This window comes from Erpetoichthys calabaricus, chromosome 2 (genome assembly GCF_900747795.2).
Source record: "Erpetoichthys calabaricus chromosome 2, fErpCal1.3, whole genome shotgun sequence".
NCBI lineage: Eukaryota > Metazoa > Chordata > Cladistia > Polypteriformes > Polypteridae > Erpetoichthys > Erpetoichthys calabaricus.
The window spans coordinates 46,589,336-46,613,809 of NC_041395.2; the positions used below are offsets into that span (position 1 = coordinate 46,589,336).

At 36.3% G+C, this 24,474-nt stretch overlaps 1 protein-coding gene across 1 annotated transcript in view; it reads left to right on the top strand.

Annotated features, from left to right (window-relative positions):
- The window catches only part of ap1g2 (adaptor related protein complex 1 subunit gamma 2), a 66,729-nt gene that overhangs the window by 38,179 nt on the left and 4,076 nt on the right, over positions 1-24,474 (top strand). Inside the window, exons 8-21 of the mRNA XM_028793724.2 lie at positions 3,346-3,426; positions 3,511-3,609; positions 6,702-6,757; positions 6,883-6,996; positions 8,082-8,222; positions 8,492-8,546; positions 8,639-8,761; positions 11,242-11,331; positions 11,421-11,548; positions 11,664-11,768; positions 11,855-12,005; positions 13,085-13,211; positions 13,913-14,067; positions 14,175-14,273. Coding sequence (XP_028649557.1) covers positions 3,346-3,426; positions 3,511-3,609; positions 6,702-6,757; positions 6,883-6,996; positions 8,082-8,222; positions 8,492-8,546; positions 8,639-8,761; positions 11,242-11,331; positions 11,421-11,548; positions 11,664-11,768; positions 11,855-12,005; positions 13,085-13,211; positions 13,913-14,067; positions 14,175-14,273 — 1,524 coding nt within the window. The remainder of the gene's footprint in view (positions 1-3,345; positions 3,427-3,510; positions 3,610-6,701; positions 6,758-6,882; positions 6,997-8,081; positions 8,223-8,491; positions 8,547-8,638; positions 8,762-11,241; positions 11,332-11,420; positions 11,549-11,663; positions 11,769-11,854; positions 12,006-13,084; positions 13,212-13,912; positions 14,068-14,174; positions 14,274-24,474) is intronic.

Consider the following 24,474-nt stretch of genomic DNA (forward strand, 5'->3'; position numbering starts at 1 on the left):
TTGTCTGTCATTCTGAGAGATGTAAACAATTCTCATATGTGGCCATAAAACTCTTGTCTTTATTCAATCCATGTTGTAAAGTATTAAATTTTAGCATGAGTTTAACTTCCCATTCTTTTCTCTCTTGCTGTGTTTTGAAGTTGCCCATAAGCACTGTGACTTTAAAGTCCTTCTCACAGTGTCCATGGCTTTTGAAGTGGGCCGCCACAGGAACATCTGTGTGGCCATGTTTAATGTGGAACCTGTGTAAATTCATTCTCTGGCGGAGTGTTTGTCCAGTTTCTCCCACATAGAGTGCAGTGTCAGGACATTTCATGCAGAAAATTAGGTAGACTACATTAGATGATCTGCAGGAAAATGATCCCTTGATGTGATGTTCAAGTCGGCAGTGTGGTATAACTATACGGTCTGTATCATAGATGTGGGCACATGTTTTGCATCTTTTCTGTAGGCATGGAGATGTGCCATTTTCTGTTGGTTCACTTAGGGAGCCTCGGACATTTAATTGTTGAAGGTTTGGTGGTTGTCTGTATGCCAGGAGGGGAGGTTCAGGAAATACATTTTTCAGTGTTTGGTCATTGTTTAGTATTGGCTGAAGTTCTTTTATAATTTTTTGAAGTGTTTCAAGATGTGGGTTGTGGGTGACAACAAGGGGGATGCGATCCTTGTTGTCTTTGTTTTTATATTCCAGAAGGTTGTCTCTGGGTATGGCAGTAGCTCTTCTTATTTGAGTGTCTGTTGTTTTCGGGGTGTAACCTTGTCTGATGAAATCTTGTCTGAGCTCCTGCAGTTGTTGATCCTGGTCTGTTGGGTATGAGCAAATACGATTGTACCGTATTGCTTGGCTGAAAATAATGGAGCGCCTTATATGCTTGGGGTGGAAGCTATCACTTTTCAGGTAGGTCCGTCTGTCTGTCGGTTTGTGAAAAATAGAAGTTACAAGGGTGTTGTCTTTCAGTTGAATGGTGGTGTCAAGGAAGCTGACTTCTGTTTTTGAGTAATTCAGCTTCAGCTTTATGTTGGGGTGAAAACAATTATATTCATTATGAAAATGGAGGAGGTCCTTTTCACTGGCAGTCCAGATTATGAAGATGTCATCTATGTAACGGAGATACAACATTGGTTTTACGATGCACATTGACATGAAATCTTCCTCCAATTTTGCCATAAAAAGATTTGCTTAGTGAGGTGCAAACCGACATCCCATTGCAGTCCCCATTTGTTGCAAGTAGCAATCCTGTCCAAAAGAGAATAGATTATGTGTCAGAGTGAATTTTATCATTTCTATTACTGACTTTGTGGGTAAATACACAGTACTGTGCAAAAGTTTTAGCCAGGTGTGAAAAAATGCAGTAAACAAATAATGCTTTCAGAAATATAAATGATTGTTTATTGTTATCAATTCACAAAATGCATTTTGTTGATTGATGAAAATAAATGATTAACACTTCCATTTTTGAAAGCATTCTTTGTTTATAGCATTTTTTCACACCTTTTTCACATATATAAAGTAATGAATTAATCTGTTGTAGACTAGGAATATAGGCCAGACATAGTATACTGTGATATGTAGCAGAATTCTAGTACTGACAGAAATTGCTCATTATCTACTGTATGGGTATTACACTTTATTAATCCCAAGGGGAAATTCACAATGTGTAACAAAGTATCTATGTACCTACCTACACACCTACACAACATTCAATAGCTGTGATCTGGTGCCTTCTTTTTCTTCTTTTCCATTGCTATCTCTTCTGTATCTTTCTTATTTATAGGTCTGTCTCATTTGGAGGATATGATGTCATATGTAGAGAGTTTTTTATTAGATGTTTCATTTGTATTCTTTGTTATTCTATAACATTTTTCTTCTTTTAGAAATTTGATTCAAAAAAAGTTTTGTCATTTAACAACTTGGTTGAAAAGAGATTTTGCCAGTCTGTTTAGTTTGTTGATGTGACTGTTTAACTTTAGTTTAACAGCCTTCACATCTTCTTGATAAAATATTAAAACACTGCATAACCAGACTTGGCGTTTCTCAAGTTAAGGTAACAATTATGAAATGTTATATGACTTCCACCTTTAGAAGTTGCCTTGATGGTCTCAGCTGAAGGACAACTATAGATCAGACTCAATGAGGTAGTTTTGGGAAAGTGCAATAATGATCACAGTTGCCTTATGTATACAATAAGCACAGATGCAAGAATGTGTATACTGTCTGATAAACACCAAACTATAGTGCTCCTCGCCCTATGCTCCAATCCACCCTCCAAATGTCTATCAATGCTAAGGTACTACAGTATATTTTATATTGCACCAAGTCCCCTTTACACTGTTTCTCCAGAAAACATTTTCCATAGCAATCATTGTGGAAACAATTTATGCATCAAACACCTTTTAGAATTTCATTCACCAAGGTTCACTCTTTGTATTATAAATTAAAGTGTGCATATTATTGCTTTGTTTGCATACTTAGCCCTTAACCTTCCTGTTATAATTGCCATGCTCCTGCTCCATTTGTGGTTCAGTAATGTACATTTGAGGCTCAGTGGACTGGCACTTTCAGACCTCCTCCTTTCTGCACATTGTCTGTTTGGAATGTAGTGGAATAACAGGATACTTAACTGTTCCTACTCAGAATAGTGACATTGATGACAAACAAGAATGTGAGTTTATACACAAGATTTTAAGAAGGGTTAGTATTAAACAGAAAATTTCCTGATCCAATATAGTGTTAAGTACTTGATATCTTAAATATTTTGTACCAAAAATAAAAGTGAATCTCTTATTGTACATCAGACGTTTGGTATGGTTGCAGTAAGCATCCAGCATTAATTACAAGTTTTGGTTGTTCTAGGCTACGTCTTAAAGGGAAAGCTTTTTATACCATTCAAGCATAAAGTTAATTCCAGCTTATTCATACTTCCTTCTTAATGTGTATATATCCTTTCAGGTTTCTTTGTAATGATAAACATATGTAAGATATGTTAAAAGATATTTTTAAATGCCACGAGAAATCGGGACATTTAATAGTATTTTTCAGCAGTTGCTTTGATTTAATAATGGATCCTACTCTTTATGCACTATTGAAGAATGAGATTTTTTATGGGATTTTAGTGAATGAGTCATTTCTTCTGTTTCTGCAATCCTGCCCAGGATATGTGGGGCAGAGAAACGGATGGATGGCTGGATAAATGAGTCTTTTCAAATTTATTAAACATTTTTAAGATCAATTATGTCTATCCTGTATCTGTTATTCACGTTCTTGTATTTCTCTTGTTTTACATTAATTTATATATACTGTATGTAATATGATTTTTGATATATTTTTATATTTTGATATTTTAGGTGCAGATGCTGTGCTTAATGAGAATTTTAGGACAAAATGATGATGAAGTCAGTGAAGCAATGAATGATATTTTGGCACAGGTTAGTGGGTGTCGTTATATCTAGCATGTTGTATGTTATCTAGTATCTATTGTTATCTTATTAATTCCTTTTGTCATTGCATAGGTGGCAACAAACACAGATACTAGCAAAAATGCAGGGAATGCAATTTTATATGAAACAGTACTGACAATAATGGATATCAGATCAGAAAGTGGCTTGCGGGTAAGCATAATTATTGTGGGTTGTCAGAAAACAACTGAATCTTAGTTCTATAGTTAATGTAAAATATATTCTAAGTTTGCATTCTTTAAAAATGTCACCTCTAGTGCAGGATTTAAAGTACAGTATTTATTTTAAATCCTTTGAGGTTATCAATGAATTGATCTTTCACACTAATACTGACATCTGTTCATAAGCTATTTTAATGTTAATAAGTAGTTTATACTTAAATATGTTTCATTATTTTGAAAGTTAATGATTAAACAGAATGATGATTAATCAGAAATTTCCCTTTGTAGTTTAATTTAAAACTGAGGATATATTAAAAAATACTCATTATCCATTCCTTTTACCAAACCTGGTTGATCCTGTAAACTTTCACAGGGAACCAGAGCTTATTCTAGGATTAACAGGTCCAGAGCATGGATCAGCCCTCAACAAGGTACCATCTCATCACACAGGGTATGTTCACACACACACACACACACACACACACACACACACACACACACACACACACACACACACCATTGTTCATTTAACCCAAGCCAGTTCAACATTACCATTTAGCAGTGATAGAGATTACCAGGAACTCAAGGATGCAATAATAATGTATGTTGTCATGAGGTACATGCGGACCATTAACATGCTGGTTTCGCAGTGCATGAAAATTTTTCATAAAAAACATATATTCGAATATAGTGAGAAAAGTTGCATGTTAATTTGCCACAGTGAAAAAACTATCCAGTGATCCTTCACATCTCACAGCTTTTTCATTTTAAGGACATTAGCTTACTTTCTTTTGCTAGTGGTACTCTATTGCAGCTCAGGCCAACTGATAAGCAATTAGCACATGAAACATCCTTTTTTCAACAGCTGTTTTCAGTGAGTCATATGAATTGATTTGTGGGTAAGAGCAAATGGATTCAACTGAGCACAACACTTGTGCTAGGTGTCATGACTGATGTCATCAGTATTTTTCGTTTCCAGGCAGATGATGACAACATGTATAAGTACCTTGTGTGGTTCATGATTCCCGTGACTCTCAGAGCATGTTTATATTAAAATGTATTACAGTAATACAATTTTGTAGAATTCATTTTGGGAGGCTTCTTTGTGCATTTAATAAATTAAATTGCAGTCACACTGAACGTTATCAAAATTTATTGTTCTAAATATTGTTTAAAGATTGTTTTTTTCATTGTAACTTTACATATGTCATATAAACTGAACTGAAAGGGGATCATTCCATCCCTGTGCTAAAGCTTTTTTCTTGACACCGGCCATAGATCCTAGTAATGAATCAAGTAGATCAATTCACTTAAACACGTAGTTCTAAACAATCAAGTCAGTAAAGAGAATTGTAGTGCCCAACACTAATCAGACCAGCTTTACATTTCACATTGAGATTAATTTTTGCTAATCCAAATATAGGAGCTTGTGAACACTGTGTCCAAATATATTACTGATTACAAATTAAGTTTGTTGCTTCTCACTCTTACTTTTATTACATAAGATTAGCCACATGGGGAATTCTAAATTCAATAATGTATCAGCCTTCAAGTGAATGTTGTCACCAGGGGTTTGGAGAAATAGTCCCACTTTGCAGTGTTCTGGGGAACGTGATTTTAATATGATAATGTCTGTTGAGTGCTTGTTCCATGTTAAGCTATTTCTTCATTGTAAAACTATGAAAACTAAACCAAAAGACTCAACTTAAACCTGGACCGAGCATTTGATATAAGAATCTCTTAGTGCAAAGCAAACATCTCAAATCTGTGAAAATATAAAAGCAAATCGCTTTACTATGCAAGTAGCAATAAAATAAACTGATTCTACAGTACATTCCAACAGATAAAGAACCACAAAAAGTAGCATTGGTACTGGGATTCCTATACCTATACAGAGGCAAATGTTCAAAATAAAAATCCTGCTTCAGTTCTAATCCAGCTTCCATGTTCTAATAATAAATACATCCATCCATCCATTTTCCAACCCGCTGAATCCGAACACAGGGTCACGGGGGTCTGCTGGAGCCAATCCCAGCCAACACAGGGCACAAGGCAGGAACCCATCCTGGGCAGGGTGCCAACCCACCGCAGAATAAATACATTTGCAGCACTATTTTGGACTTATCGTTGCTTTTGGATGATCTATTGGGGAAGAACAACAATCAGATTTGGTGAAATGGGTGACAACATAGAGTAACTTCTTAGTATCTTGTATAGATGGAAGTAATGATATGATAAGTTATGACATGTTTCTAAGATAGTGAAAAAAATGCTTACAAACAGAGGCCAAAGAAAAAGAGATGGCCAAACTTGACTCCCATATTAATGACTAAAGAGGAAAGCTGAATAAACTATCCAGTAACAATAGAACGAGTAATGCAAGCCCTTTTTATCTAGCATGGTCTACTGACGCAACAACAGTATCTGATTTACCAATGTTTAGCTGCAAATAATGTTCATACATCGAGCACTGAATGTCATCCAAGCATTTGGTGCAGTGAGATAATACAAGATGAATACAATGAGAGGCCTTGAAATAGAACTTTCTAACTTTAAAAATTGTACCCAGAGGTACTAGGTAGATCAAGAACAGAGTTGGACCGTGAATTTACCTTCAAAGGGCTCCAGAAAAAAACAAGTAAGGGCACTTCCTGTGTGATTTTGGGCTATACAAAAATAAAATGTATTGTATTGTATTGTATTTAACTTGTACCTTTCAATGGTGATGTGTTCTTTCTGCCAAACAAGATAACAAGTGAACCATTCTAACACAATACCAAGGGGATTCAAACCCAGTCTCCTTTAACTGTTAAGCAGTAACATTAGAGGGTGACACAGTGGAGCAAAGTTTAAAGAAGTTTTAGAATATTTACTATGGCATGATGATTTATATATTTACTGTTTTGAACAGTCGAAGAAATAAAATGCTTGTATTTTGATCAGACTTCATAAATTCTGTATATTTGTTCTTCTCAATTAAAAATAACATTATCATAATTATCAGAATATTTTTCTGTATAATGAGATTAGAAGCTGTTTCATGAAAATGAATAAAAAATAGATAAAAATTGTTTTACTTTGAAGGTTCTTGCTGTGAACATCCTTGGTAGATTTTTGTTAAATAGTGACAAGAACATTCGGTAAGTAAGCCAAATTACTTAATACGTTTTACTAGCCTTTCATTTCTTTTAGTCTTTCATGCTTCCTATAATGTTATTGAGTCTATACACTGTATGCCCTTCTCAATTCCAGTTTGATATTGCAGCTATATTGCTATGACATCCCTGCTAAAGATGGTGCAGACAGACCATAATGCAGTCCAGCGACACAGAGGAACAATTGTTGACTGTCTCAAAGACACTGATGCATCTGTCAAGAGGTGAGTCTTTGAAAAAACATCTCCAGATCACTGATATGTAGGAAGCAAAAATTAATTGTTTAATAGTAGATTGGTGGTTAAAGTGTTAATTTTTTAAATAGAAAGCACCCTATTGAAGTCTGTAGTCTCCCTACCCACAATAATGCCAGCAGCATGATATGCTATTCAATCAAATTTGACTTCCTTATTTTAAAAAATGCATACATGGATTTGAGTTACACAGGGAGGACACAAAACAACAAAGGAGGATAAAACAAAAATTATATTTGCTGCCCATCCTGGTTTTAACTACACACCCTTGATTGTTCTTGTCTGTCTAGAATGATGGCATACCTGCTTCTTTACTTGCTGTCTAAAGGACTCCGCGATCTCGCATCCAGTCCATTTCTCTCACAACATTGTCCTCTTTTTTCAGTGATCCTCAAACTTGCTTTCCATTTAACTTCAGACCCCTCCGCCCACTTATGTCAGATAGCCTTTAAAATCGTGCTAATGTCATGTCCTTGGTCAAATGTGTCCCTGTTTGACTTCAGGTACATTACATTGCAGGATCCTTTAAGGACCCCAGTTATATAGTTCACAGTGTACATCCCTTTGCCCTGTACCTTACAAAGTAGTCTTCTCTTTAGCTAAGTTGGTTATGGAAGTTTGATTTTTCACTGCAAAACCACTGCTAGGACCAAGGTCTTCTCCTGAAGGTGGGACATGCTCACAGCACTGACTCTGCTTGAGTACCCCTAATTTGGATAACATTTTTATAACATGAAAATTACCTCCACAAGTAACATTTCTATAGTAAAGGTATACTCTTTATATTCCATTGAAATCTTTGACCAGGTCAAAAGTTGAGGGCAACTTCTTATTTTTCTGAATACTTATTAATTTCCTCAGTATACTGTATATTATCATATTTTCACATGTTTAAAGATAAATTAGAATTAATTGTTAAAAAGCTATTTTTAAACCTTCATAACCCAAACTGAAGCCAAAAATTTTGTGTGTAGCAGTAGTCCAGCTGAAAAAGCTAATACCTGCTACAGTGAATCTAACATTCCTCAGTAACCCATTTTCTACTCTTCTTGCAGGCGTGCTCTTGATCTGACCTTTGCCTTAATTAATGGCCACAATATCCGTTCAATGATTAAGGAGCTGCTTCAGTTTCTTGACCACTGTCCTGCAGAGCTCCGTTCAGACTGTGCTTCTGGAATTTTTCTTGCAGCAGAGAAGTAAGTATTGCCTAACTTTTCATTAAACTCTGTTGTTGTATACTATTATTCTATTGATTGTTAATCGGTGATTGTAAATTTATTAGTTATTACATCTTTTCACAATCAACTTTTATTACCTTTCCTATTACACTTGCTGAACAAACAGGCCCTGACCCAAATTTACTCAGTTATGTTTATATCTTTTGAAAGTGATTTTGGATAAAAGCATCTGCCAAGCAAATAAATGTAAATGTATTATATTCATCATTTTTGCTCTGCATCTACAGATATGCACCATCTAAGCGTTGGCATATAGATACCATCCTCAGAGTACTTACAACGGTATGATCAGAAGCCTTAGTATATTGCTCAAATTGTGTACAAAATAACTTTTATACTTTATCTACTTTTTATTTGTTTTGTTTTGCTTTTAGGCAGGAAGCTATGTTCGGGATGAAACGGTTCCTAATTTGATCCAGCTGATCACAAATACTTCTGAGCTGTACGCATACACAGTTCATAAGTTATATCAGGCAGTATTAGCTGACATTTCCCAGGTAACTAGTATTTCCTGCAATTACAGTCCTCCTTATTCATCTATTTGTTTATGTGACCTAACCTGTATTTTTTTGCCTTGGCTTCCCAATAGTTTTAACTTATTCAGTTTTGAATAGCTACTTATAGCTGATATCATAAATTATTAAAAAAAAATTGTCCCTGTATCTTTTGCTGTAGAAAATGCTTAATTGTGCATAAGCAGATTCAGTACAGGCCCAGGTTTGTCTCCCATTTATTATTGTGTTTATTATAGAGGTTCCATACTTGCTCAGTTTGGTGCAACTCCACAGCATTTTCTGTACATGATTGAATTTAAACATTTTTAGATTTAACATCACATTTCATACATGGAGCACCACAAATTTGTACGTTAGTCACTGTAAGAATTTGTAAGGATTTGCTTCTTCAAAATTAACAGTCTGGTAAATTTCATTGCCAATACTGTTTATATGCAACACTCTTAAATAACATGTAATTGTTGTTCAAGGCCGTTACATGTGAGGCTTAGAAAAGAGTCTCATAAAAAGAATCCGGAAGCACCTTTCCTTTTATAGGAGATTGAGAAAAGTCCATCTTTTCTCCCAGCTCCTGATGAACAGCTACAGATTGGAACATTTGAATAATTTTGACAAGAAAAGGCCATTTAGCCCAACAAAGCTTGCCAACTATGTTCACCTATTTCTCCGAAACAATATCAAGTCACGTGTTGAACATCCGTAAAGTTTCTGTGGTTCTCTGTGTAAAGACGAACTTTCTAACTTTTGTGCAAAATTTTCCCTTAAGTCTTTATCTGTGCCTCAGTGTTCTTTTTAAAAAATGTATTTAGCATGATCCACCGTACTCCTATCACAATGTAACAAGAATGACCAAGAGACATTGGGAAGGTTTGGGGCAGCCACCCATATAATATTTCCCAGCTGCAATATCGATTAAATAGGACAGACATGTTCAGACGACTGAGTTCAAAACAGAACTGACTATTGTCTTAAGATGGCAGCTTTTAAATGCTTGCAGAGGATGTGGTGTCATCAAGACCGGAACCGGAAGTGACGTCGTTGGTTGCCCCAGAGCCGGGCGGGATTTCCCGAGAATGTTGTGCAAGGAATTGAGAGAGAGAATCAGTGCACTTCGCCACCCCCTGGTCCGGTGTGGAATTACATCTATTCAACCCCTTTAGTTGTCCCCTAATCACACGTGTGTGACAACAGTTTGAAGAAAAAAAAAAAAAAATCAGTTGTGGAATCTGATGATAATCTCTGTTTGCTCATAGAGGAAAGGTTCTTTTTCTTTCTTAACAGCGCATATTCCTGTAGTCCTGGATTCAGCATAGTTGCCCTTCTCTTTCCCCATTGCTGCTATGTCTTTTTTGTAACTTGCAGACCATAATTATAAAGAGTATTCCAGGAGAGGCTTCCTTACTGCGCTACATAGTTTAAGCATAACCTCCTTTGACTTGTACTCTACTAACCGTGCTATATAACACAAAACAACGCAAAACCCTATTAGCCTTTTTAATAGCTTCTGTGTACTGCCCAAGTGTGGATCGCAACAACATCTACCCTAAGTTCTTGTCTATAAGCCGCGGCTTATCTAAGGAAAAAAGTTGTGAAAATGAAAAAATAGAATATCGGCTTATACATAAGTCCGGCTTATACATCCATCGCGGGGGTTGCGTTCCAGAGCCACCCGCGAAATAAGAATATCCGCGAAGTAGAAACCATATGTTTATATGGTTATTTTTATATTGTCATGCTTGGGTCACAGATTTGCGCAGAAACACAGGAGGTTGTAGAGAGACAGGAACGTTATTCAAACACTGCAAACAAACATTTGTCTCTTTTTCAAAGTTTAAACTGTGCTCCATGACAAGACAGAGATGACAGTTCCGTCTCACAATTAAAAGAATGCAAACATATCTTCCTCTTCAAAGGAGTGAAGCAAACAAATCAATATGTCTGTTTGGCTTTTAAGTATGCGAAGCACCGCGGCACAAAGCTGTTGAAGGCGGCAGCTCACACCCCCTCCGTCAGGAGCAGACAAAGAGAGATTTCATGATTTCATGTCATGTCATTTCATGCGAGTTCTTCTGCATGCCTCCTCCTCATACTTTATGAAAGTATAACCGACATTAGAGCTGTAGCGTGAATGCACTTCTGACTCTTAAGGAAATGTTTGCTTTTAGTGTATGCTCCTTAGATTCCACCATAAGCTGTCCTCACCTTTCCAGACTAGGATCAGATAATCAACAAAGGATAGCTTTTGTACCATACACAAGGTTACTTTGACATATCCTTCTTCTTGCATTTGGCAAATAATTCTGTCTTCACTGATATTCAAGTCCATCATTTTTTCTGGCTGCTTTATCATGTAAGCATTCTACTGCCATTTGTAAACAAAATGCTGTTTAGTTTTAATTTAGGAAGTTAGTGATTGTGATGGTGTTTAATAAAGTTTTCTTCTTATTATTCTTCTTCAACAGCAACCTCTAGTGCAGGTAGCTGCGTGGTGCATAGGTGAATATGGGGAGTTTCTTCTTTCAGGAACATGTGAAGAAGAAAAAACTGTCAAGGTCAGTTACAGTTAATAATTTGCAGTGATGTTACAATGTATTTAAGCAGTTTAACTGCAGTTGCTACTGTATGTCTTACTCTTTCTCAGGTGACAGAGGATGATATGCTTGATGTTTTAGAAATGATTCTGCAGTCCCACATGTCATCTCCAGCTACACGGGGCTATGCTCTCACCTCTTTGATGAAACTGAGTACCCGTATAAGTGACAATGTGGAGTAAGAGCATTTTAAATGTCTTTTTTTATAAATTCAAAATATGATTTACACATTTATGAAATTTAAAAAGTGTTATTTATTATGATTCATTCTGTGCTTTATTGTTTTCTTCAAGTCGAATCCGGAAAATTGTATCCATCTATGGTAGCTGTATTGATGTGGAACTACAGCAGAGAGCCATTGAGTATAACACACTTTTTAAAAAGTATGATCATATGAGGTATGTTTGAGTATCATTCACAACAACAGATTTACTCATTGTTGCTGGCCTTCCAAGGTTACCACTCTGTTGCTTTTTATTCATAGAGTGGCTGTCCTGGAGCGTATGCCAGTAATTGAAAAGAACTCTCAAGTGTGTTCTGATAAGAGCACAAAAGTATTAAATGATGAAAACAAGCCATTTAGCCTCTCAAAGCCAAATCAGACAGAAGTTAAAATTCAGAATGCAGCAAACCAGGTAGGATGAATTTCTAACACTCCACAGACTCCAGTTTCATCTGTTTTTCTATCTTTAGACTAGTTATGGAAATCATATCCAATTACAGTAATCCCTCCTCCATCGCGGGGGTTGCGTTCCAGAGCCACCCGCGACATAAGAAAATCCGCGAAGTAGAAACCATATGTTTATATGGTTATTTTTATATTGTCATGCTTGGGTCACAGATTTGCCCAGAAACACAGGAGGTTGTAGAGAGACAGGAACGTTATTCAAACACTGCAAACAAACATTTGTCTCTTTTTCAAAAGTTTAAACTGTGCTCCATGACAAGACAGAGATGACAGTTCTGTCTCACAATTAAAAGAATGCAAACACTTCAAAGGAGTGCGTGTCAGGAGCAGTGACTGTCACAGAGATAGAGAGAAAAGCAAACAAGTCAATAGGGCTGTTTGGCTTAAGTATGCGAAGCACCGCGGCACAAAGCTGTTGAAGGCGGCAGCTCACACCCCCTCCGTCAGGAGCAGACAAAGAGAGAGAGATAGAGTTTGTTTTTCAAGCACAAATCAATACGTGCCCTTCGAGCTTTTAAGTATGAGAAGCACCATGCAGCATGTCGTTTCAGGAAGCAGCTGCACAAAAGATAGCAACGTAAAGATAATCTTTCAGCATTTTTAGACGAGCGTCCGTATTGTCTAGGTGTGCGAACAGCCCCCCTGCTCAATCCCCCTACGTCAGGATCAGAGAAAGTCAGCGCAAGAGAAAGAGAAAAGTAAGCTGGGTAGCTTCTCAGCCATCTGCCAATAGCGTCCCTTGTATGAAATCAACTGGGCAAACCAACTGAGGAAGCATGTACCAGAAATTAAAAGACCCATTGTCCGCAGAAACCCGCGAAGCAGCGAAAAATCCGCGATATATATTTAAATATGCTTACATATAAAATCCGCGATGGAGTGAAGCCGCGAAAGGCGAAGCGCGATATAGTGAGGGATTACTGTACAAATTAACGTTTAATAGAACCAAATTACATGTTATATTTAATAAACACACTGTTTGTACCCTAATGTCTTTTGAGCTATATTTTTTTTAAATTTCTTCAGCAAACAGTTGATCTTCTGGACTTAATTGGAATATCAGATCCCTCTTCAACACCAGTGGTACAAAATAATCAAGAAAAGATGGTAGGAGGAGAGCTCCTGGACTTGTTGGGTGGCATCAACTTTGGAGGTATTAAAAATAAAATTTCCTATCAAAAATTTTCATTGACTGATATAAATTGATGAAGAGGAGGTCATCTGTTTGTTATTATTACTTGACTTTCTATTAAAACCTAAAAAAGATGTTTTGAATTTCTATACAGCATAAAGCATTCTGAAAAACACTTAAGTCAAATTCAGGGTTATGGGGAACTGCAACATATCCTGACAGAACTGTGTACAAAGTAGGAACGAACCCTAAACAGAACATGCATATATATTGCTGTAAACATTTTAAATGAAAGCAGCAAAGAGACATTTCTTTAAATCAGTCAGTTTAAAAACTTGTTTTGTAAAAACAACCATGTAAATGTCTTACTCCATTTAGTCATTGATCATTACTGCCTCACAGATCATGCATCTTGGAGTCAAATCCCACATCTGATCGTTGTCTATATGGAATTTTCATATTCACCCCATATCCGCGTCAGTTTTTCTTCCACATTTCCATAGATGTACGCAGTAGCTGAACTGGCTTTAGTGCAAGTAAATAAGTGGAGTTTTATGCATGTATGTCCTGTGATAGACAGGGTGTGAGCAGCCTTGCACCCTGTGCTCCATAATAGGCTCCAGACCACCAGAACCCCGAATTGGATTAAGCGAGTATAAGAATAAATGTATGTTTTTGTACCTCTGATCTTTTCATTGTTTAAACTTACATTTCTTTTGCAGCAATACCCTCAATCACTGCATATAATAAGAATGGACTGACCGTTGAATTCTTCTTTGAGAAAGTGGGCAATAATGAATTGTCAATACAATTAAAAGCTAAAAATGCCACAGCTAAGGATATGAAGGAATTTATTCTTCAAGCTGCCGTTCCAAAAGTATGACTAATAATTTCTTTCTCATCATTGTTGTTTGTGTATTTCAACTAATTAATGTATTTATGTTCTGGTACTTGTGTTCTGATTTTCCCTTTTCTCCATTTCAGAACATTCAGATCCATCTACAGGCCCCAAGTGGAAGTGTGCTGCCTGCTCTCTGCAGTGGATGTGTTTCCCAGACAATCCTTATCAGCAATCCAAACAAAGTGAGAGCATTCTTTCATTGACTTTCTAAAATACAATGATTTTTAGATACAGTAAAGTCAGTGTCCAAAGTCCATTGGTTTAAATTCTGGCTTGTATGTGTGCACTTTGCGCATGGGATTATGATGGCTTCAGCCATATAATATCTATCATATGTTACTACAGCCTTCTAGTGTAATAAGCTGAGCAACTGTTTAGCATCCATGGTACAAATAGTTATATTATTCTGCATGTATCAATGTTTTTAGTTATGTTAATTATTTTGGCCAGTTTTGACAAGTTGCTTTTGTTTTTGTTGAAGTTATTTTTATTTCATTTTGACAATGACCTTATTGTTTTACCATTTTAGGTTTGTGTTTTGTAAATGTGAAGTTCCATTTTGTGTGGTCTTATCAAGAACATAGCGATTTTGTTGAATACTGTTCCTATGACCATTGCCAGTCACTTGGCCCAATGATGCAATGTCATGAATCATTCCTGAATTTGTGTTTTGTCATAGTTTTTTTGTGTGCTTTGCTTCATTTCACTTCTCTTCTCTGGTATTCCTACCCCTGCTTGCTCTTTAGATGTGAGTTTTTGCAGAAGTCAACTTTTGTTAATTCATCTCCTAGCATCCACACGTAATTGTGGCCTGCGGGCTGTTGTGTTTCTGCCAGGATCCTTACATTGCTGTTGTAGATCCAGCTGTGTCCTTTAAGAATGTTGATACTGAATCAACTGCCGATGTTACCGATAACTGTATATATACTACTGTGGAAGCCTGTTCTTACTAGCTGAATATATCACTTCTTTAAACACAAGCAAATTCAATTGGTTATACTATAGTTGTGTTATATACAGGGTGAGTCAAAATGAAGTTAACATTTGAATGGCGGAAATATACTTCATATGTACAAGATGATTTACAGGAATGTCTCAACCTGTTTGCCATCATGTTCAACACATGTACCATATGTGGCACATAAATTGTCCACAAATGTTGTATATAAGTATATACATAGCAGTACCATTAGTGTTAATATAATTTTGACTCACCCTGTATTTTACAACTGCCTTTAAAAGTCACTTTGAATCTTAACTTGGGCTTTCCCAGGGATGCCAAGGTAGAGTGAGGGATAGTGGAGGGTATCAGCTGTACGATTTACATCAAGGTAACAGAAACACTCTCATTTTAGTTACAATTATAACATTTTTTGATAGATACATAGATTATATACTGTTTGTGTAATTATGTATATTGTATGTGTATTGTACATTATAATGTTATATATAATTAAATACTGTATATACCTTGACATACCGTAAAAGGCAGGACACAAGACTAGGGCTGCCAACTCTCTTTCTCTGGAAATGAGGACATTTGGGTTGAAAAATGAGGACTTTTTTGGATGCCTTTCCCTATGATGCCATAATACCCCTTTATGCTGTCTTATGGTATTTTTTAAATGATATAAACCTTTAGTAACAGTTTATCACTATAATTATGATATGATGGCCACAATCACCGGCAAACTAATAACCCATTAAATATTTTGAATACGTCTATCCTCTTAAATTAACAGACTTCATTCCTTCTATTCTTATTTGGATAGATAGTAAAAAATAATACACATGGTAAATTTACTTCTAATAAAATAAAAAATAATATTACTTTTTTCAATTTAGTTTATTTACATTCATCCACATTCTTTTATTTTTTTCTACTGAAGCTATTTTTCTAAGTAAATCTGAAATAATCTGATAAAACAAGGATATTGTTGTTCAAGTAGTCTGTGAACTTGCAGTTTCTTTTTGGCATAATGGGAATTCCTGAATTTATGTAAATGAAAGAATTATGAAAATTATTAAATTATTTGAAGAAGTGACTTATTACTTGATTAACTGATAACTAAAAAAAATATTGCATTTATATGTCCGAATAAATTTGATTTTTTTTTTTTTTTTATTATTTAATAGTTGACTCATTCATTTACAATTATAAATCCATTTTGGAACAACAGGTGGTAATAATATTTTCCATTAAAATATTACAAAGCAGTACTTACTCGTGCTTAAATATGATGGACTGTAACTGGATGTATGAAAGTTCTTGTTTAACCAGGTGCCAAAATTCTGGACATTTTCAAAATTTTATAAATTCCTCCCAGACAGTCCATGGCGCGTCAAAATTGAGGACCTGTCCAGGAAAATGAGGATGGTTGGCAGACCTACACAAGACAGATGAAACAAATACATAACACAGAAGGGGGAGTCCTTTGTTAATTTAGAGGTTTTGTTTAGCTAATAGATTTTTCAGGCTGTTTCATTTAGTATTTTTGTTACAGAATTTTAGGGTGACATCACAATCAGCTTGCCCTTGCTCCATTATGGTCACTAAATAATGCTGGGTCCTCAAATTGAGGCCGCCAAAAAGGATGACCAGGAAATGGAAATTAAGGAGCAGGAAAATGTGTTGTAAGAAAAAAAGCTGGGTCAAGACAAGAGTTAATGAATGTCTAAACCAAAAATAAACAGAAGAAATCTTAGTCAAAATGTCCTCAGACTAACTTGTTCTGCTTTCCTCTAATCTTCATGGTAAGAGCAGTCTTTGAACCAATGCACAGGTAGCTACTGTAACTGATGGGCACTACCATCTTACAAAGGTAGAGCAGGATGATGCAGCAGATCACATGCTTTTCTGCATCACATAAACATTAACAGGGATAGTAGCTATAAATAACATCTCAGTAACTATCAGAAAACAAGCAATCTTGTAAACTCACACTGTGGGGACATCACTGTCAAAATTATAAAATAAATAAATAAATGTCAAAGATTGCTTAAACACATCACATACTCTTGTGGTCTAATCAATACCATGGATGAGATAGGCCTGAACTGTTAGAATGCAACTCAGATTATTTAAAAGCTTGTAAAAGATCAAAGTTTACCTGACACAGTTTATTATGTGTGTGTTAGTAAATCTGACAAATTAACTGCTTTGAGTTGCAATTAATATTGGAACCTAGGAAACAGTTTTACAGTACCAAACATTTAAGGATGATCCCTGATACTGTGTGGGCTTATGTGTCATGGCTGCAGGTTCAACTGAATAAGTTTGCTTGTGTTGGAATGCTTTCATTGACTTTACAACAAGGTTCTGTCTGTGTCTGCATTGTGTTCCTCATTTTTTTTGGGTGACTATTTTGAAACATGACAATTTAAGAGCTGCAGGGAGGTAGTGTTTATCATAGCAGCCCTAGGCACAAGGTAGATTGCAACCCATGACAAAGTGCCAGTGCTTTGCAGGGATCACTCATGAAGATCATTGTGAAATATTACTTTTGAAAGTAACTTAGTTACATTACACATTACTGACAAAAAAGTAACTATCTTATGTACAGTAGTTATTTATTAAAAATGTAATGTGTTACAGTGTGTTGCTTTTTTTTTCTTTTTTATGAAAAACTGCAGATTTCACTGGCCAGCATTTGCTATTAAATTCTAATCCCATATATGAGCCTTAATGAAACTAGCCAGAAACACTGCCAAATATGATAATTTTGTTATGTTTTATAGAAATGTGTATTCTTTCATGTGCTGTGAAGTAAATAACCTCCATCTCCAACCCAATGCCCCTGAAGATTTGCAGTTTGAAAACTGGCCACTAAGTCACCAGATCACAATGTTTCAACATATGCATAGCAAATAGCTGGATTAATCTGAAGCCTGGCCTCACCAAGTGTCCGCAATACTGCTTTTACCTGCTGTAGGTGTTCCATCCATGTGCTGGAATAGATGACCACGTCATCCAGGTAGGCAACACTGTATGAGTTATGAGGCCTGAGTGCTTTTCCACCAGGCGCTGGAAGGTTGCCGGGGCCCCGTGTAATCCAAATAGAAGGACACGATACTGCCAGTGTCCGCTAGAGGTGCTAAATGCGGTCTTAACCTTCACAGAGTCCGTTAAAGGAACCTGCCAGTACCCCTTTGTCATGTCCAGCATGGTCAAATATTGAGCTTGTCCAAGCCTCTTGAGGAGGTCGTCCACTCGTGGCATTGGATAAGCATCAAATTAGGAGACTTGATTAAGTCGACAGAAGTCGTTGCAAAACCTTCAACTCCCGTCAGGCTTAGCGGCCAATACAATGGGACTGGACCAGGGACTATGACTTTCCTCGATTACTCCTAGTTCCAGCATGTGCTTGATGTCAAGCTCCACTTCAGCTCTTTTTGCCTCGGGAAGACGATACGGACGTTCTTGGACTATAAACCCAGGCTCTGTCACAATGTCATACTCAATCAGAGAGGTCCTTCCGGGGTTTTCACTCACTACCTCTGGGATGGGCAAGATAACTGTTTCCAGCTCTCGTCGCTGTCTGGGACTTAAATCCGCACCGAAGTTAAGGCTAGCCGTATGAGCAAAGAGCGACCGGGGCTGACTGGAGGAGGGATCGGGATCCCTGTCCTTCCACGGTTTCAGCAGATTTTCATGATAAACCTGCTCCCTCGGCCGACGATTGGGTTGACTCATCAAATAGTCGACGAGTCCTTTCCTCTCCTTAACTTCGTAGGGACCTTGCCAATGAGCAAGTAACTTAGAGTGGAAGGTAGGTACTAGGACCATGACGCGATCTCCTGGAGAGACGTGCCACGGTCGTAATATCGGGTCTGTGCTGCTTGTGCCTCTTCCATGTGACTTTTAAGGAGGGGCCAAATTTTACCGAATCTATCGTGTAATTGCGCTATATATTCCACCTGCATTCCTCCTTGCTCCCAAGCGTCCAGGTGAACATAAAAGGGGCCGCCTCCCTCCATTCGTCAGCTGAAGTCGGGTTGAAGTGGACAGAGCTCGAAGGAGAGGAGTGGAGCTGGCGAAGAGAGGCATTAGAGAAAGAGGCCTGGACTGAGGGTGTGTGGTGCAGGGGCACTGTGTTGTGTGCAACACTTGTAAATATTGTAAATATGGACAATAAATGTGTGTGTGGTTTGAAACCATCGGTGTCTGCCTGTCTTATGTCCGGTCTGTTTATACACAGCACGTGTATACACAACAGTGTGTGTGTATGTGTGTATATGTGTATACAGTATGTGTGTGTATGTGTGTATATATATATAATATGATAACTGTATGTAATTTTATATATATATATATATATATATATATATATATATATATATATATATATATATATATATATATATATATATTTCTATAATCATTGTATTTATATATAAATTCTGTTTTTCAAAATGAGTGTGCTTCAGTTGCCTACATCCCAAAAGGTTTTTTTTTCAGAACTCTGATCTGTTTTAAAATTCTTCTGTTAACCAAAAAAAGTTCTGCTGTGACATCTCCTTCATTTTCCATTGATCCACAAGTAAAATACCTTGCTGATCTTGCTGAGCCACTGTGTGTGTGAAATCAGTGGATCTAAAGCAGTGTTTCTTAAATTGTAGATCATGACCCAAGATGGTTTGCAGACATATTTCTGATGGGTTGCCAGATGACTGTATATTAAAATTAGCCAAGTTATCATCCTAATTATTGAGGTAGTTTGCAAAATAAAATGTTAACACATCACAGAAAACTTTTCTTTCTGTGCTGAAGAATATAATACATTTTCCCTCTGACAACCTGTGAAACAATGAAACTGAAATGAGTGACAGCAAAGACTCCTATAAAAAATGGGAAGCGAAGAGGGAATAATACTGGAAGGCTTGTGAGGTGAAGGGACAGTGATGCTTTAAATGTCAATTGTGTGACAATTGTAGGGGTGTTGCTTCCTTCTTGTCACTTATTTTACACACTATTTTAAAGTGGTTCAATAAATTTACCGGTAGTGTGAAGGGTGTCTCTTTTTATGCCATTGAGAAATGTAAGAACACAAGGAAATATCAAAAGTGTGAGACACACTGTCAGTTGGTTGGTAGCACCAAGCATTTCAAACATGCCTAGGTGACAGATTTCTTCATCAAGATTTTTCCCGTCACCCATGAAAAATACAATTGGTTAATAATTATTTTGGGGATGATTTAGCTACACAACTCAGTTTACTAATTTGTTTAATGAAAACCAGAATTTTTAACTGTTTGTGAACTCGTTTAGAAAAATGTATGGGTAATGGTGGAGTTCATTTAATAAAGGCTATGTTAAGACAAGGTAAATAAACTAAATTGATTAATTGGTTTTTGACTACTTTATGCCTTATCCAGTGCCATGAGTCAGGTGACTAAGTGTTAGCCTATCCCTTCAAAGGTCACCCCATCCTTGCACTGTACCCATTATGAACAATTTATTTCTCTGAGCTTTACTGAAGCTTAAACTAAGCATTTACGCTGGCAGTGGTATACCTCAGAAATCTGTTTTCAGATTTGAATGGAAATTTTTTAACAATTTTTGTTTCCTTATCACTTTTCTGTTTTAGTAACATTCATGTAAGAAAAATATTTACTGCTTTTTTATTTATTTAATTTTTTTTTTAATATGACCATTGCTAATTGACATAGTATGGTAATAGTCCTCTTCTTGGGACCCAAATTGCAAATGATTTTTTTTTTGTACAGTTTATATTATTTTTTGTGGAATACTAAAATAATTGTATCTGGTATTTCTGGCACCCTGTCCAGGTTTTGCTCCTGCCTTTTGCCCCATGGTTGTTGAGATAACCTTCAGCTGTGCCATGACCCTGCCCTGGATAAGCAATTAATAAAGTGGATGGATAGATTTCATTTTATATGCTTTTAAGCTTTAGAATATTATGTTGATACAAAATTTATCATCCTGTATTTTATAATGGGCCATTTTATCTTCATAAAATATTTGAAATAACAAAGAAAACCACAGTATTAAATAAAACACTGTACACTTTTATGATACTAAACCAGTGGTCCTCAGATTAAATTCTGAGAGCCGTCTGTGGCTGCAGCTTTTCATCCCATCTAGTTTTTCTTTTAATTGAACTCTTTAAGCCATTAAGCCAACTGTTATTTAAAAACTGTTCTTTTTTGTTTTGTTTTTTTTACTCCCATTTTTTCATAATTAACACGTTAGTGGGTGTGATACTGAGGCAGTATTTTAACATGCAGTGTCATTTGTCCAGATGTCTGCTCTGCACATTATTAGCTGTCATTATTAGTTTTAAATACAGGCAGAAAACTACACAAAAAAGCAAGTCAAGAGGAAAACAACAAAGGAAAGTTATGCATGTAAAGCTACAGCAACAGTACAACTATTTCCAAATGTTTTGTAGATGTAAAAATCACACTTCTGTTCTTTTCTGAATGAAGAACCACAGAAGCGAAAAAAAGAACAGCTAAGTAAATGTGACCAGTTTGAGGTAAATGACTTGCTGATTGGAAAAAAAAATTGGAACAAAAACCTGCAGCCACTGAGGGTCCATAGGACTCAACTTAGTTTGAGAGTGGCTGTACTAAACTGTCCTGAATTCAGACCCACTTCAGGCTCATACACCATTTAACACCAATTATGTTTATTTGCTTCAGGTCACAAAGGACTGCCAGCACGGGGCTAGTACCTAGCTAAGCAAGCATACCGTTTTTGAGTCCTATTTGATATTGGCTGATTTATCATTTAGTTAAATGCAAATGTACAAAAGTATAATGTTCATTGGTTTATAGAAGATCTTACTAGACAAAAAACTATAATTACCTTTTCTGTCTGGGAAGTGCTTCATTTTTCCCATCAATGTATAACTCAGAAGCAATGTCCTTTTAATTTTTTTTATTAATGTGCTGGTTTGAATAACATATGCTCTGATACTTAGTGTTTAGCAGCTCAAAGGACCACTATACAACTGAGCGGTCAGGGGGACTAGTTCTCTGAGTGTCAGGAGTTGCAGCTGCATGGCTCTCTCAAATTGCTGTGCAGGAGGATGAGAGAGCAGCTGCACTGCAGTTCAAAAATACTGCATGGCACCCTCAATAAAGCTCCACCACCACACATCTTATAGGGCACATAGTTAAAAAGGCTTCACCCTTTAATCCATCCATTGTCAAACCTTGCAAACCCAATTCAAGGCAGTAGAGTCAGGAGCTTTCCCAGTAGCACTGGGTGTAAGGAAAAAAAAGAGACCGGGGCCTCATGTATAAACAGTGTGTGCGCACAAAATGTTGTGTATGTCCATTTCCGTGTTCACTTCGAGATGTATAAAAACTAAACTTGGTGTAAAGCTACACACATTTCCACAGTAGCCTCACAACCATGTGTATGCACTTTTCTGCTTGGTTTTGCAAACAGGCAGCACCCAGCATCAAAGCAGTGCTGTTTCTGTGCCATTTCACTTTCTTTTTTAGATTCACATCAACAATGCTGGCTTTATCAAATACACCAAAATTAATTGCATAACTTTTACATATTTAATTCACTTGACTGTAATCAATAAGTAAGTATATAAAGTTACACGGAATGGCCAAACTATTCCAACTACCATAGCCGCTTTAGCATTATTAGAAGACATTGCAAATGGAAGAATTAGAAGAGAGTATATATTTACAAATGATGATAACTGGCTTCGAAGTCAGTTTAGATTTTCAAGAGGTATCCTCGTGGAGCTGTGTGCTCTTAGAATACTGGGATGTATACTTGATACAATTTCAATGATGAAATGCATTAAAGTATGTACAGTATATTACATTTTACAGATAAATTGTTCTCTTCATTTAAATAATGTATACTGTTAATAATTAAACATGTGTGAGCACGGTGGTAGAGATGAGTTGCCACCCCATCCAGGAATTGTTCCTGCCTCATGCTATATGCTTGTTGGGACTGGCATGACCCTGAATGGATGGATGGAATAACATATATAAGAAAGATTTTTCAATGTTAAAAGTTTTGAAGAATCAGCGTTCCAAGCTTACAGCTGGTTTGTCATTTATTACAGACGTTTATTGTGTGGTGAATGGTTACACGGAGAAAGAAAACAAAATGACAGGAATTAGGGGTTGGACGGTTTGACAGAGACAGTACTGCTGCAATAAATTATTCCATTCAGGGTCACGCCCTTCTCAGCAAGCATCGTGCACAAGATGGGAACAGTCCCTGGATGGGGGTGCCAGCTCATCGCTATTGCTGCGCCACTGTGCTCCCACATGTTTAATACATGCTTTAAAGCATTTCTTCATTAAAATGATATCAAGTATAAATCTTAGCATTTAAAAATGTTTAGAGAGTTGTAATTTCATGAATATAATGTACTAGCAAAATACCCGCGCTTCGCAGCGGAGAAGTAGTGTGTTAAAGAGGTTATGAAAAAGTAAAGGAAACATTTTAAAAATAACGTAACATGATTGTCAATGTAATTGTGTTGTCATTGTTATGAGTGTTGCTGTCATATATATATACATATACACATATACACACACATATACACACATATACAGATATATTATATATACATATACACATATATTTTTTATATATATATTTTATATATATATATATATATATATATATATATATATATATATATACACACATACATACATACATATACACACATAGATGCACTTACAATAACATAGAAATCAATATAAACAACATTAACATCATTATCATATGAGAATATGAAGTAATATATAAGAAGCACATTTCATATAAATATAAATTATTAAACAGTAAAATCTTCTTCTATAATTTGCTACCGTGGCTTTTCGTTGGTCTGTCCAGGATTTTAAATCACATGTAGCTTGCAAACCGTTTTACGTATTGACTTGAAATGTGGTACACATATAATACGTCACGTCTGCTATCTGCTTTATGGGTGATGAATGTATTACTCTTTTTATGTTTATTTTATTTTAGAATCAACTCCTATCTGCGCACACCAGGGCGGCCGTGGGCGGATGTGTATGGTGTATTCACTCCATGTTATCGTGCATTGCGCTGTCACTGGTATTTTGATAAAAGAATTTGAACAATATATAAGAAGCGTATAAATTATTAAACAGTAAAACATTAACATTTAAGAAGTAAAGTTACATTGAGTACTACTGCAGTGCCTTCGGGTATACCTCATTTTTTCTTTGCCCATTACATGCTTAAATGTATACATTTTTTGGTGTACCTACCCGAGAACACGCGACATATAACCAACCGTGGGAGAAGCATGGATTTTAAACACGCGTTGAGTTCATCTGCTGGTCTCCCTCGTGGAATAACTGGTAATGTTTGACTAAAATCTACAGCGAGTAAAACGACAT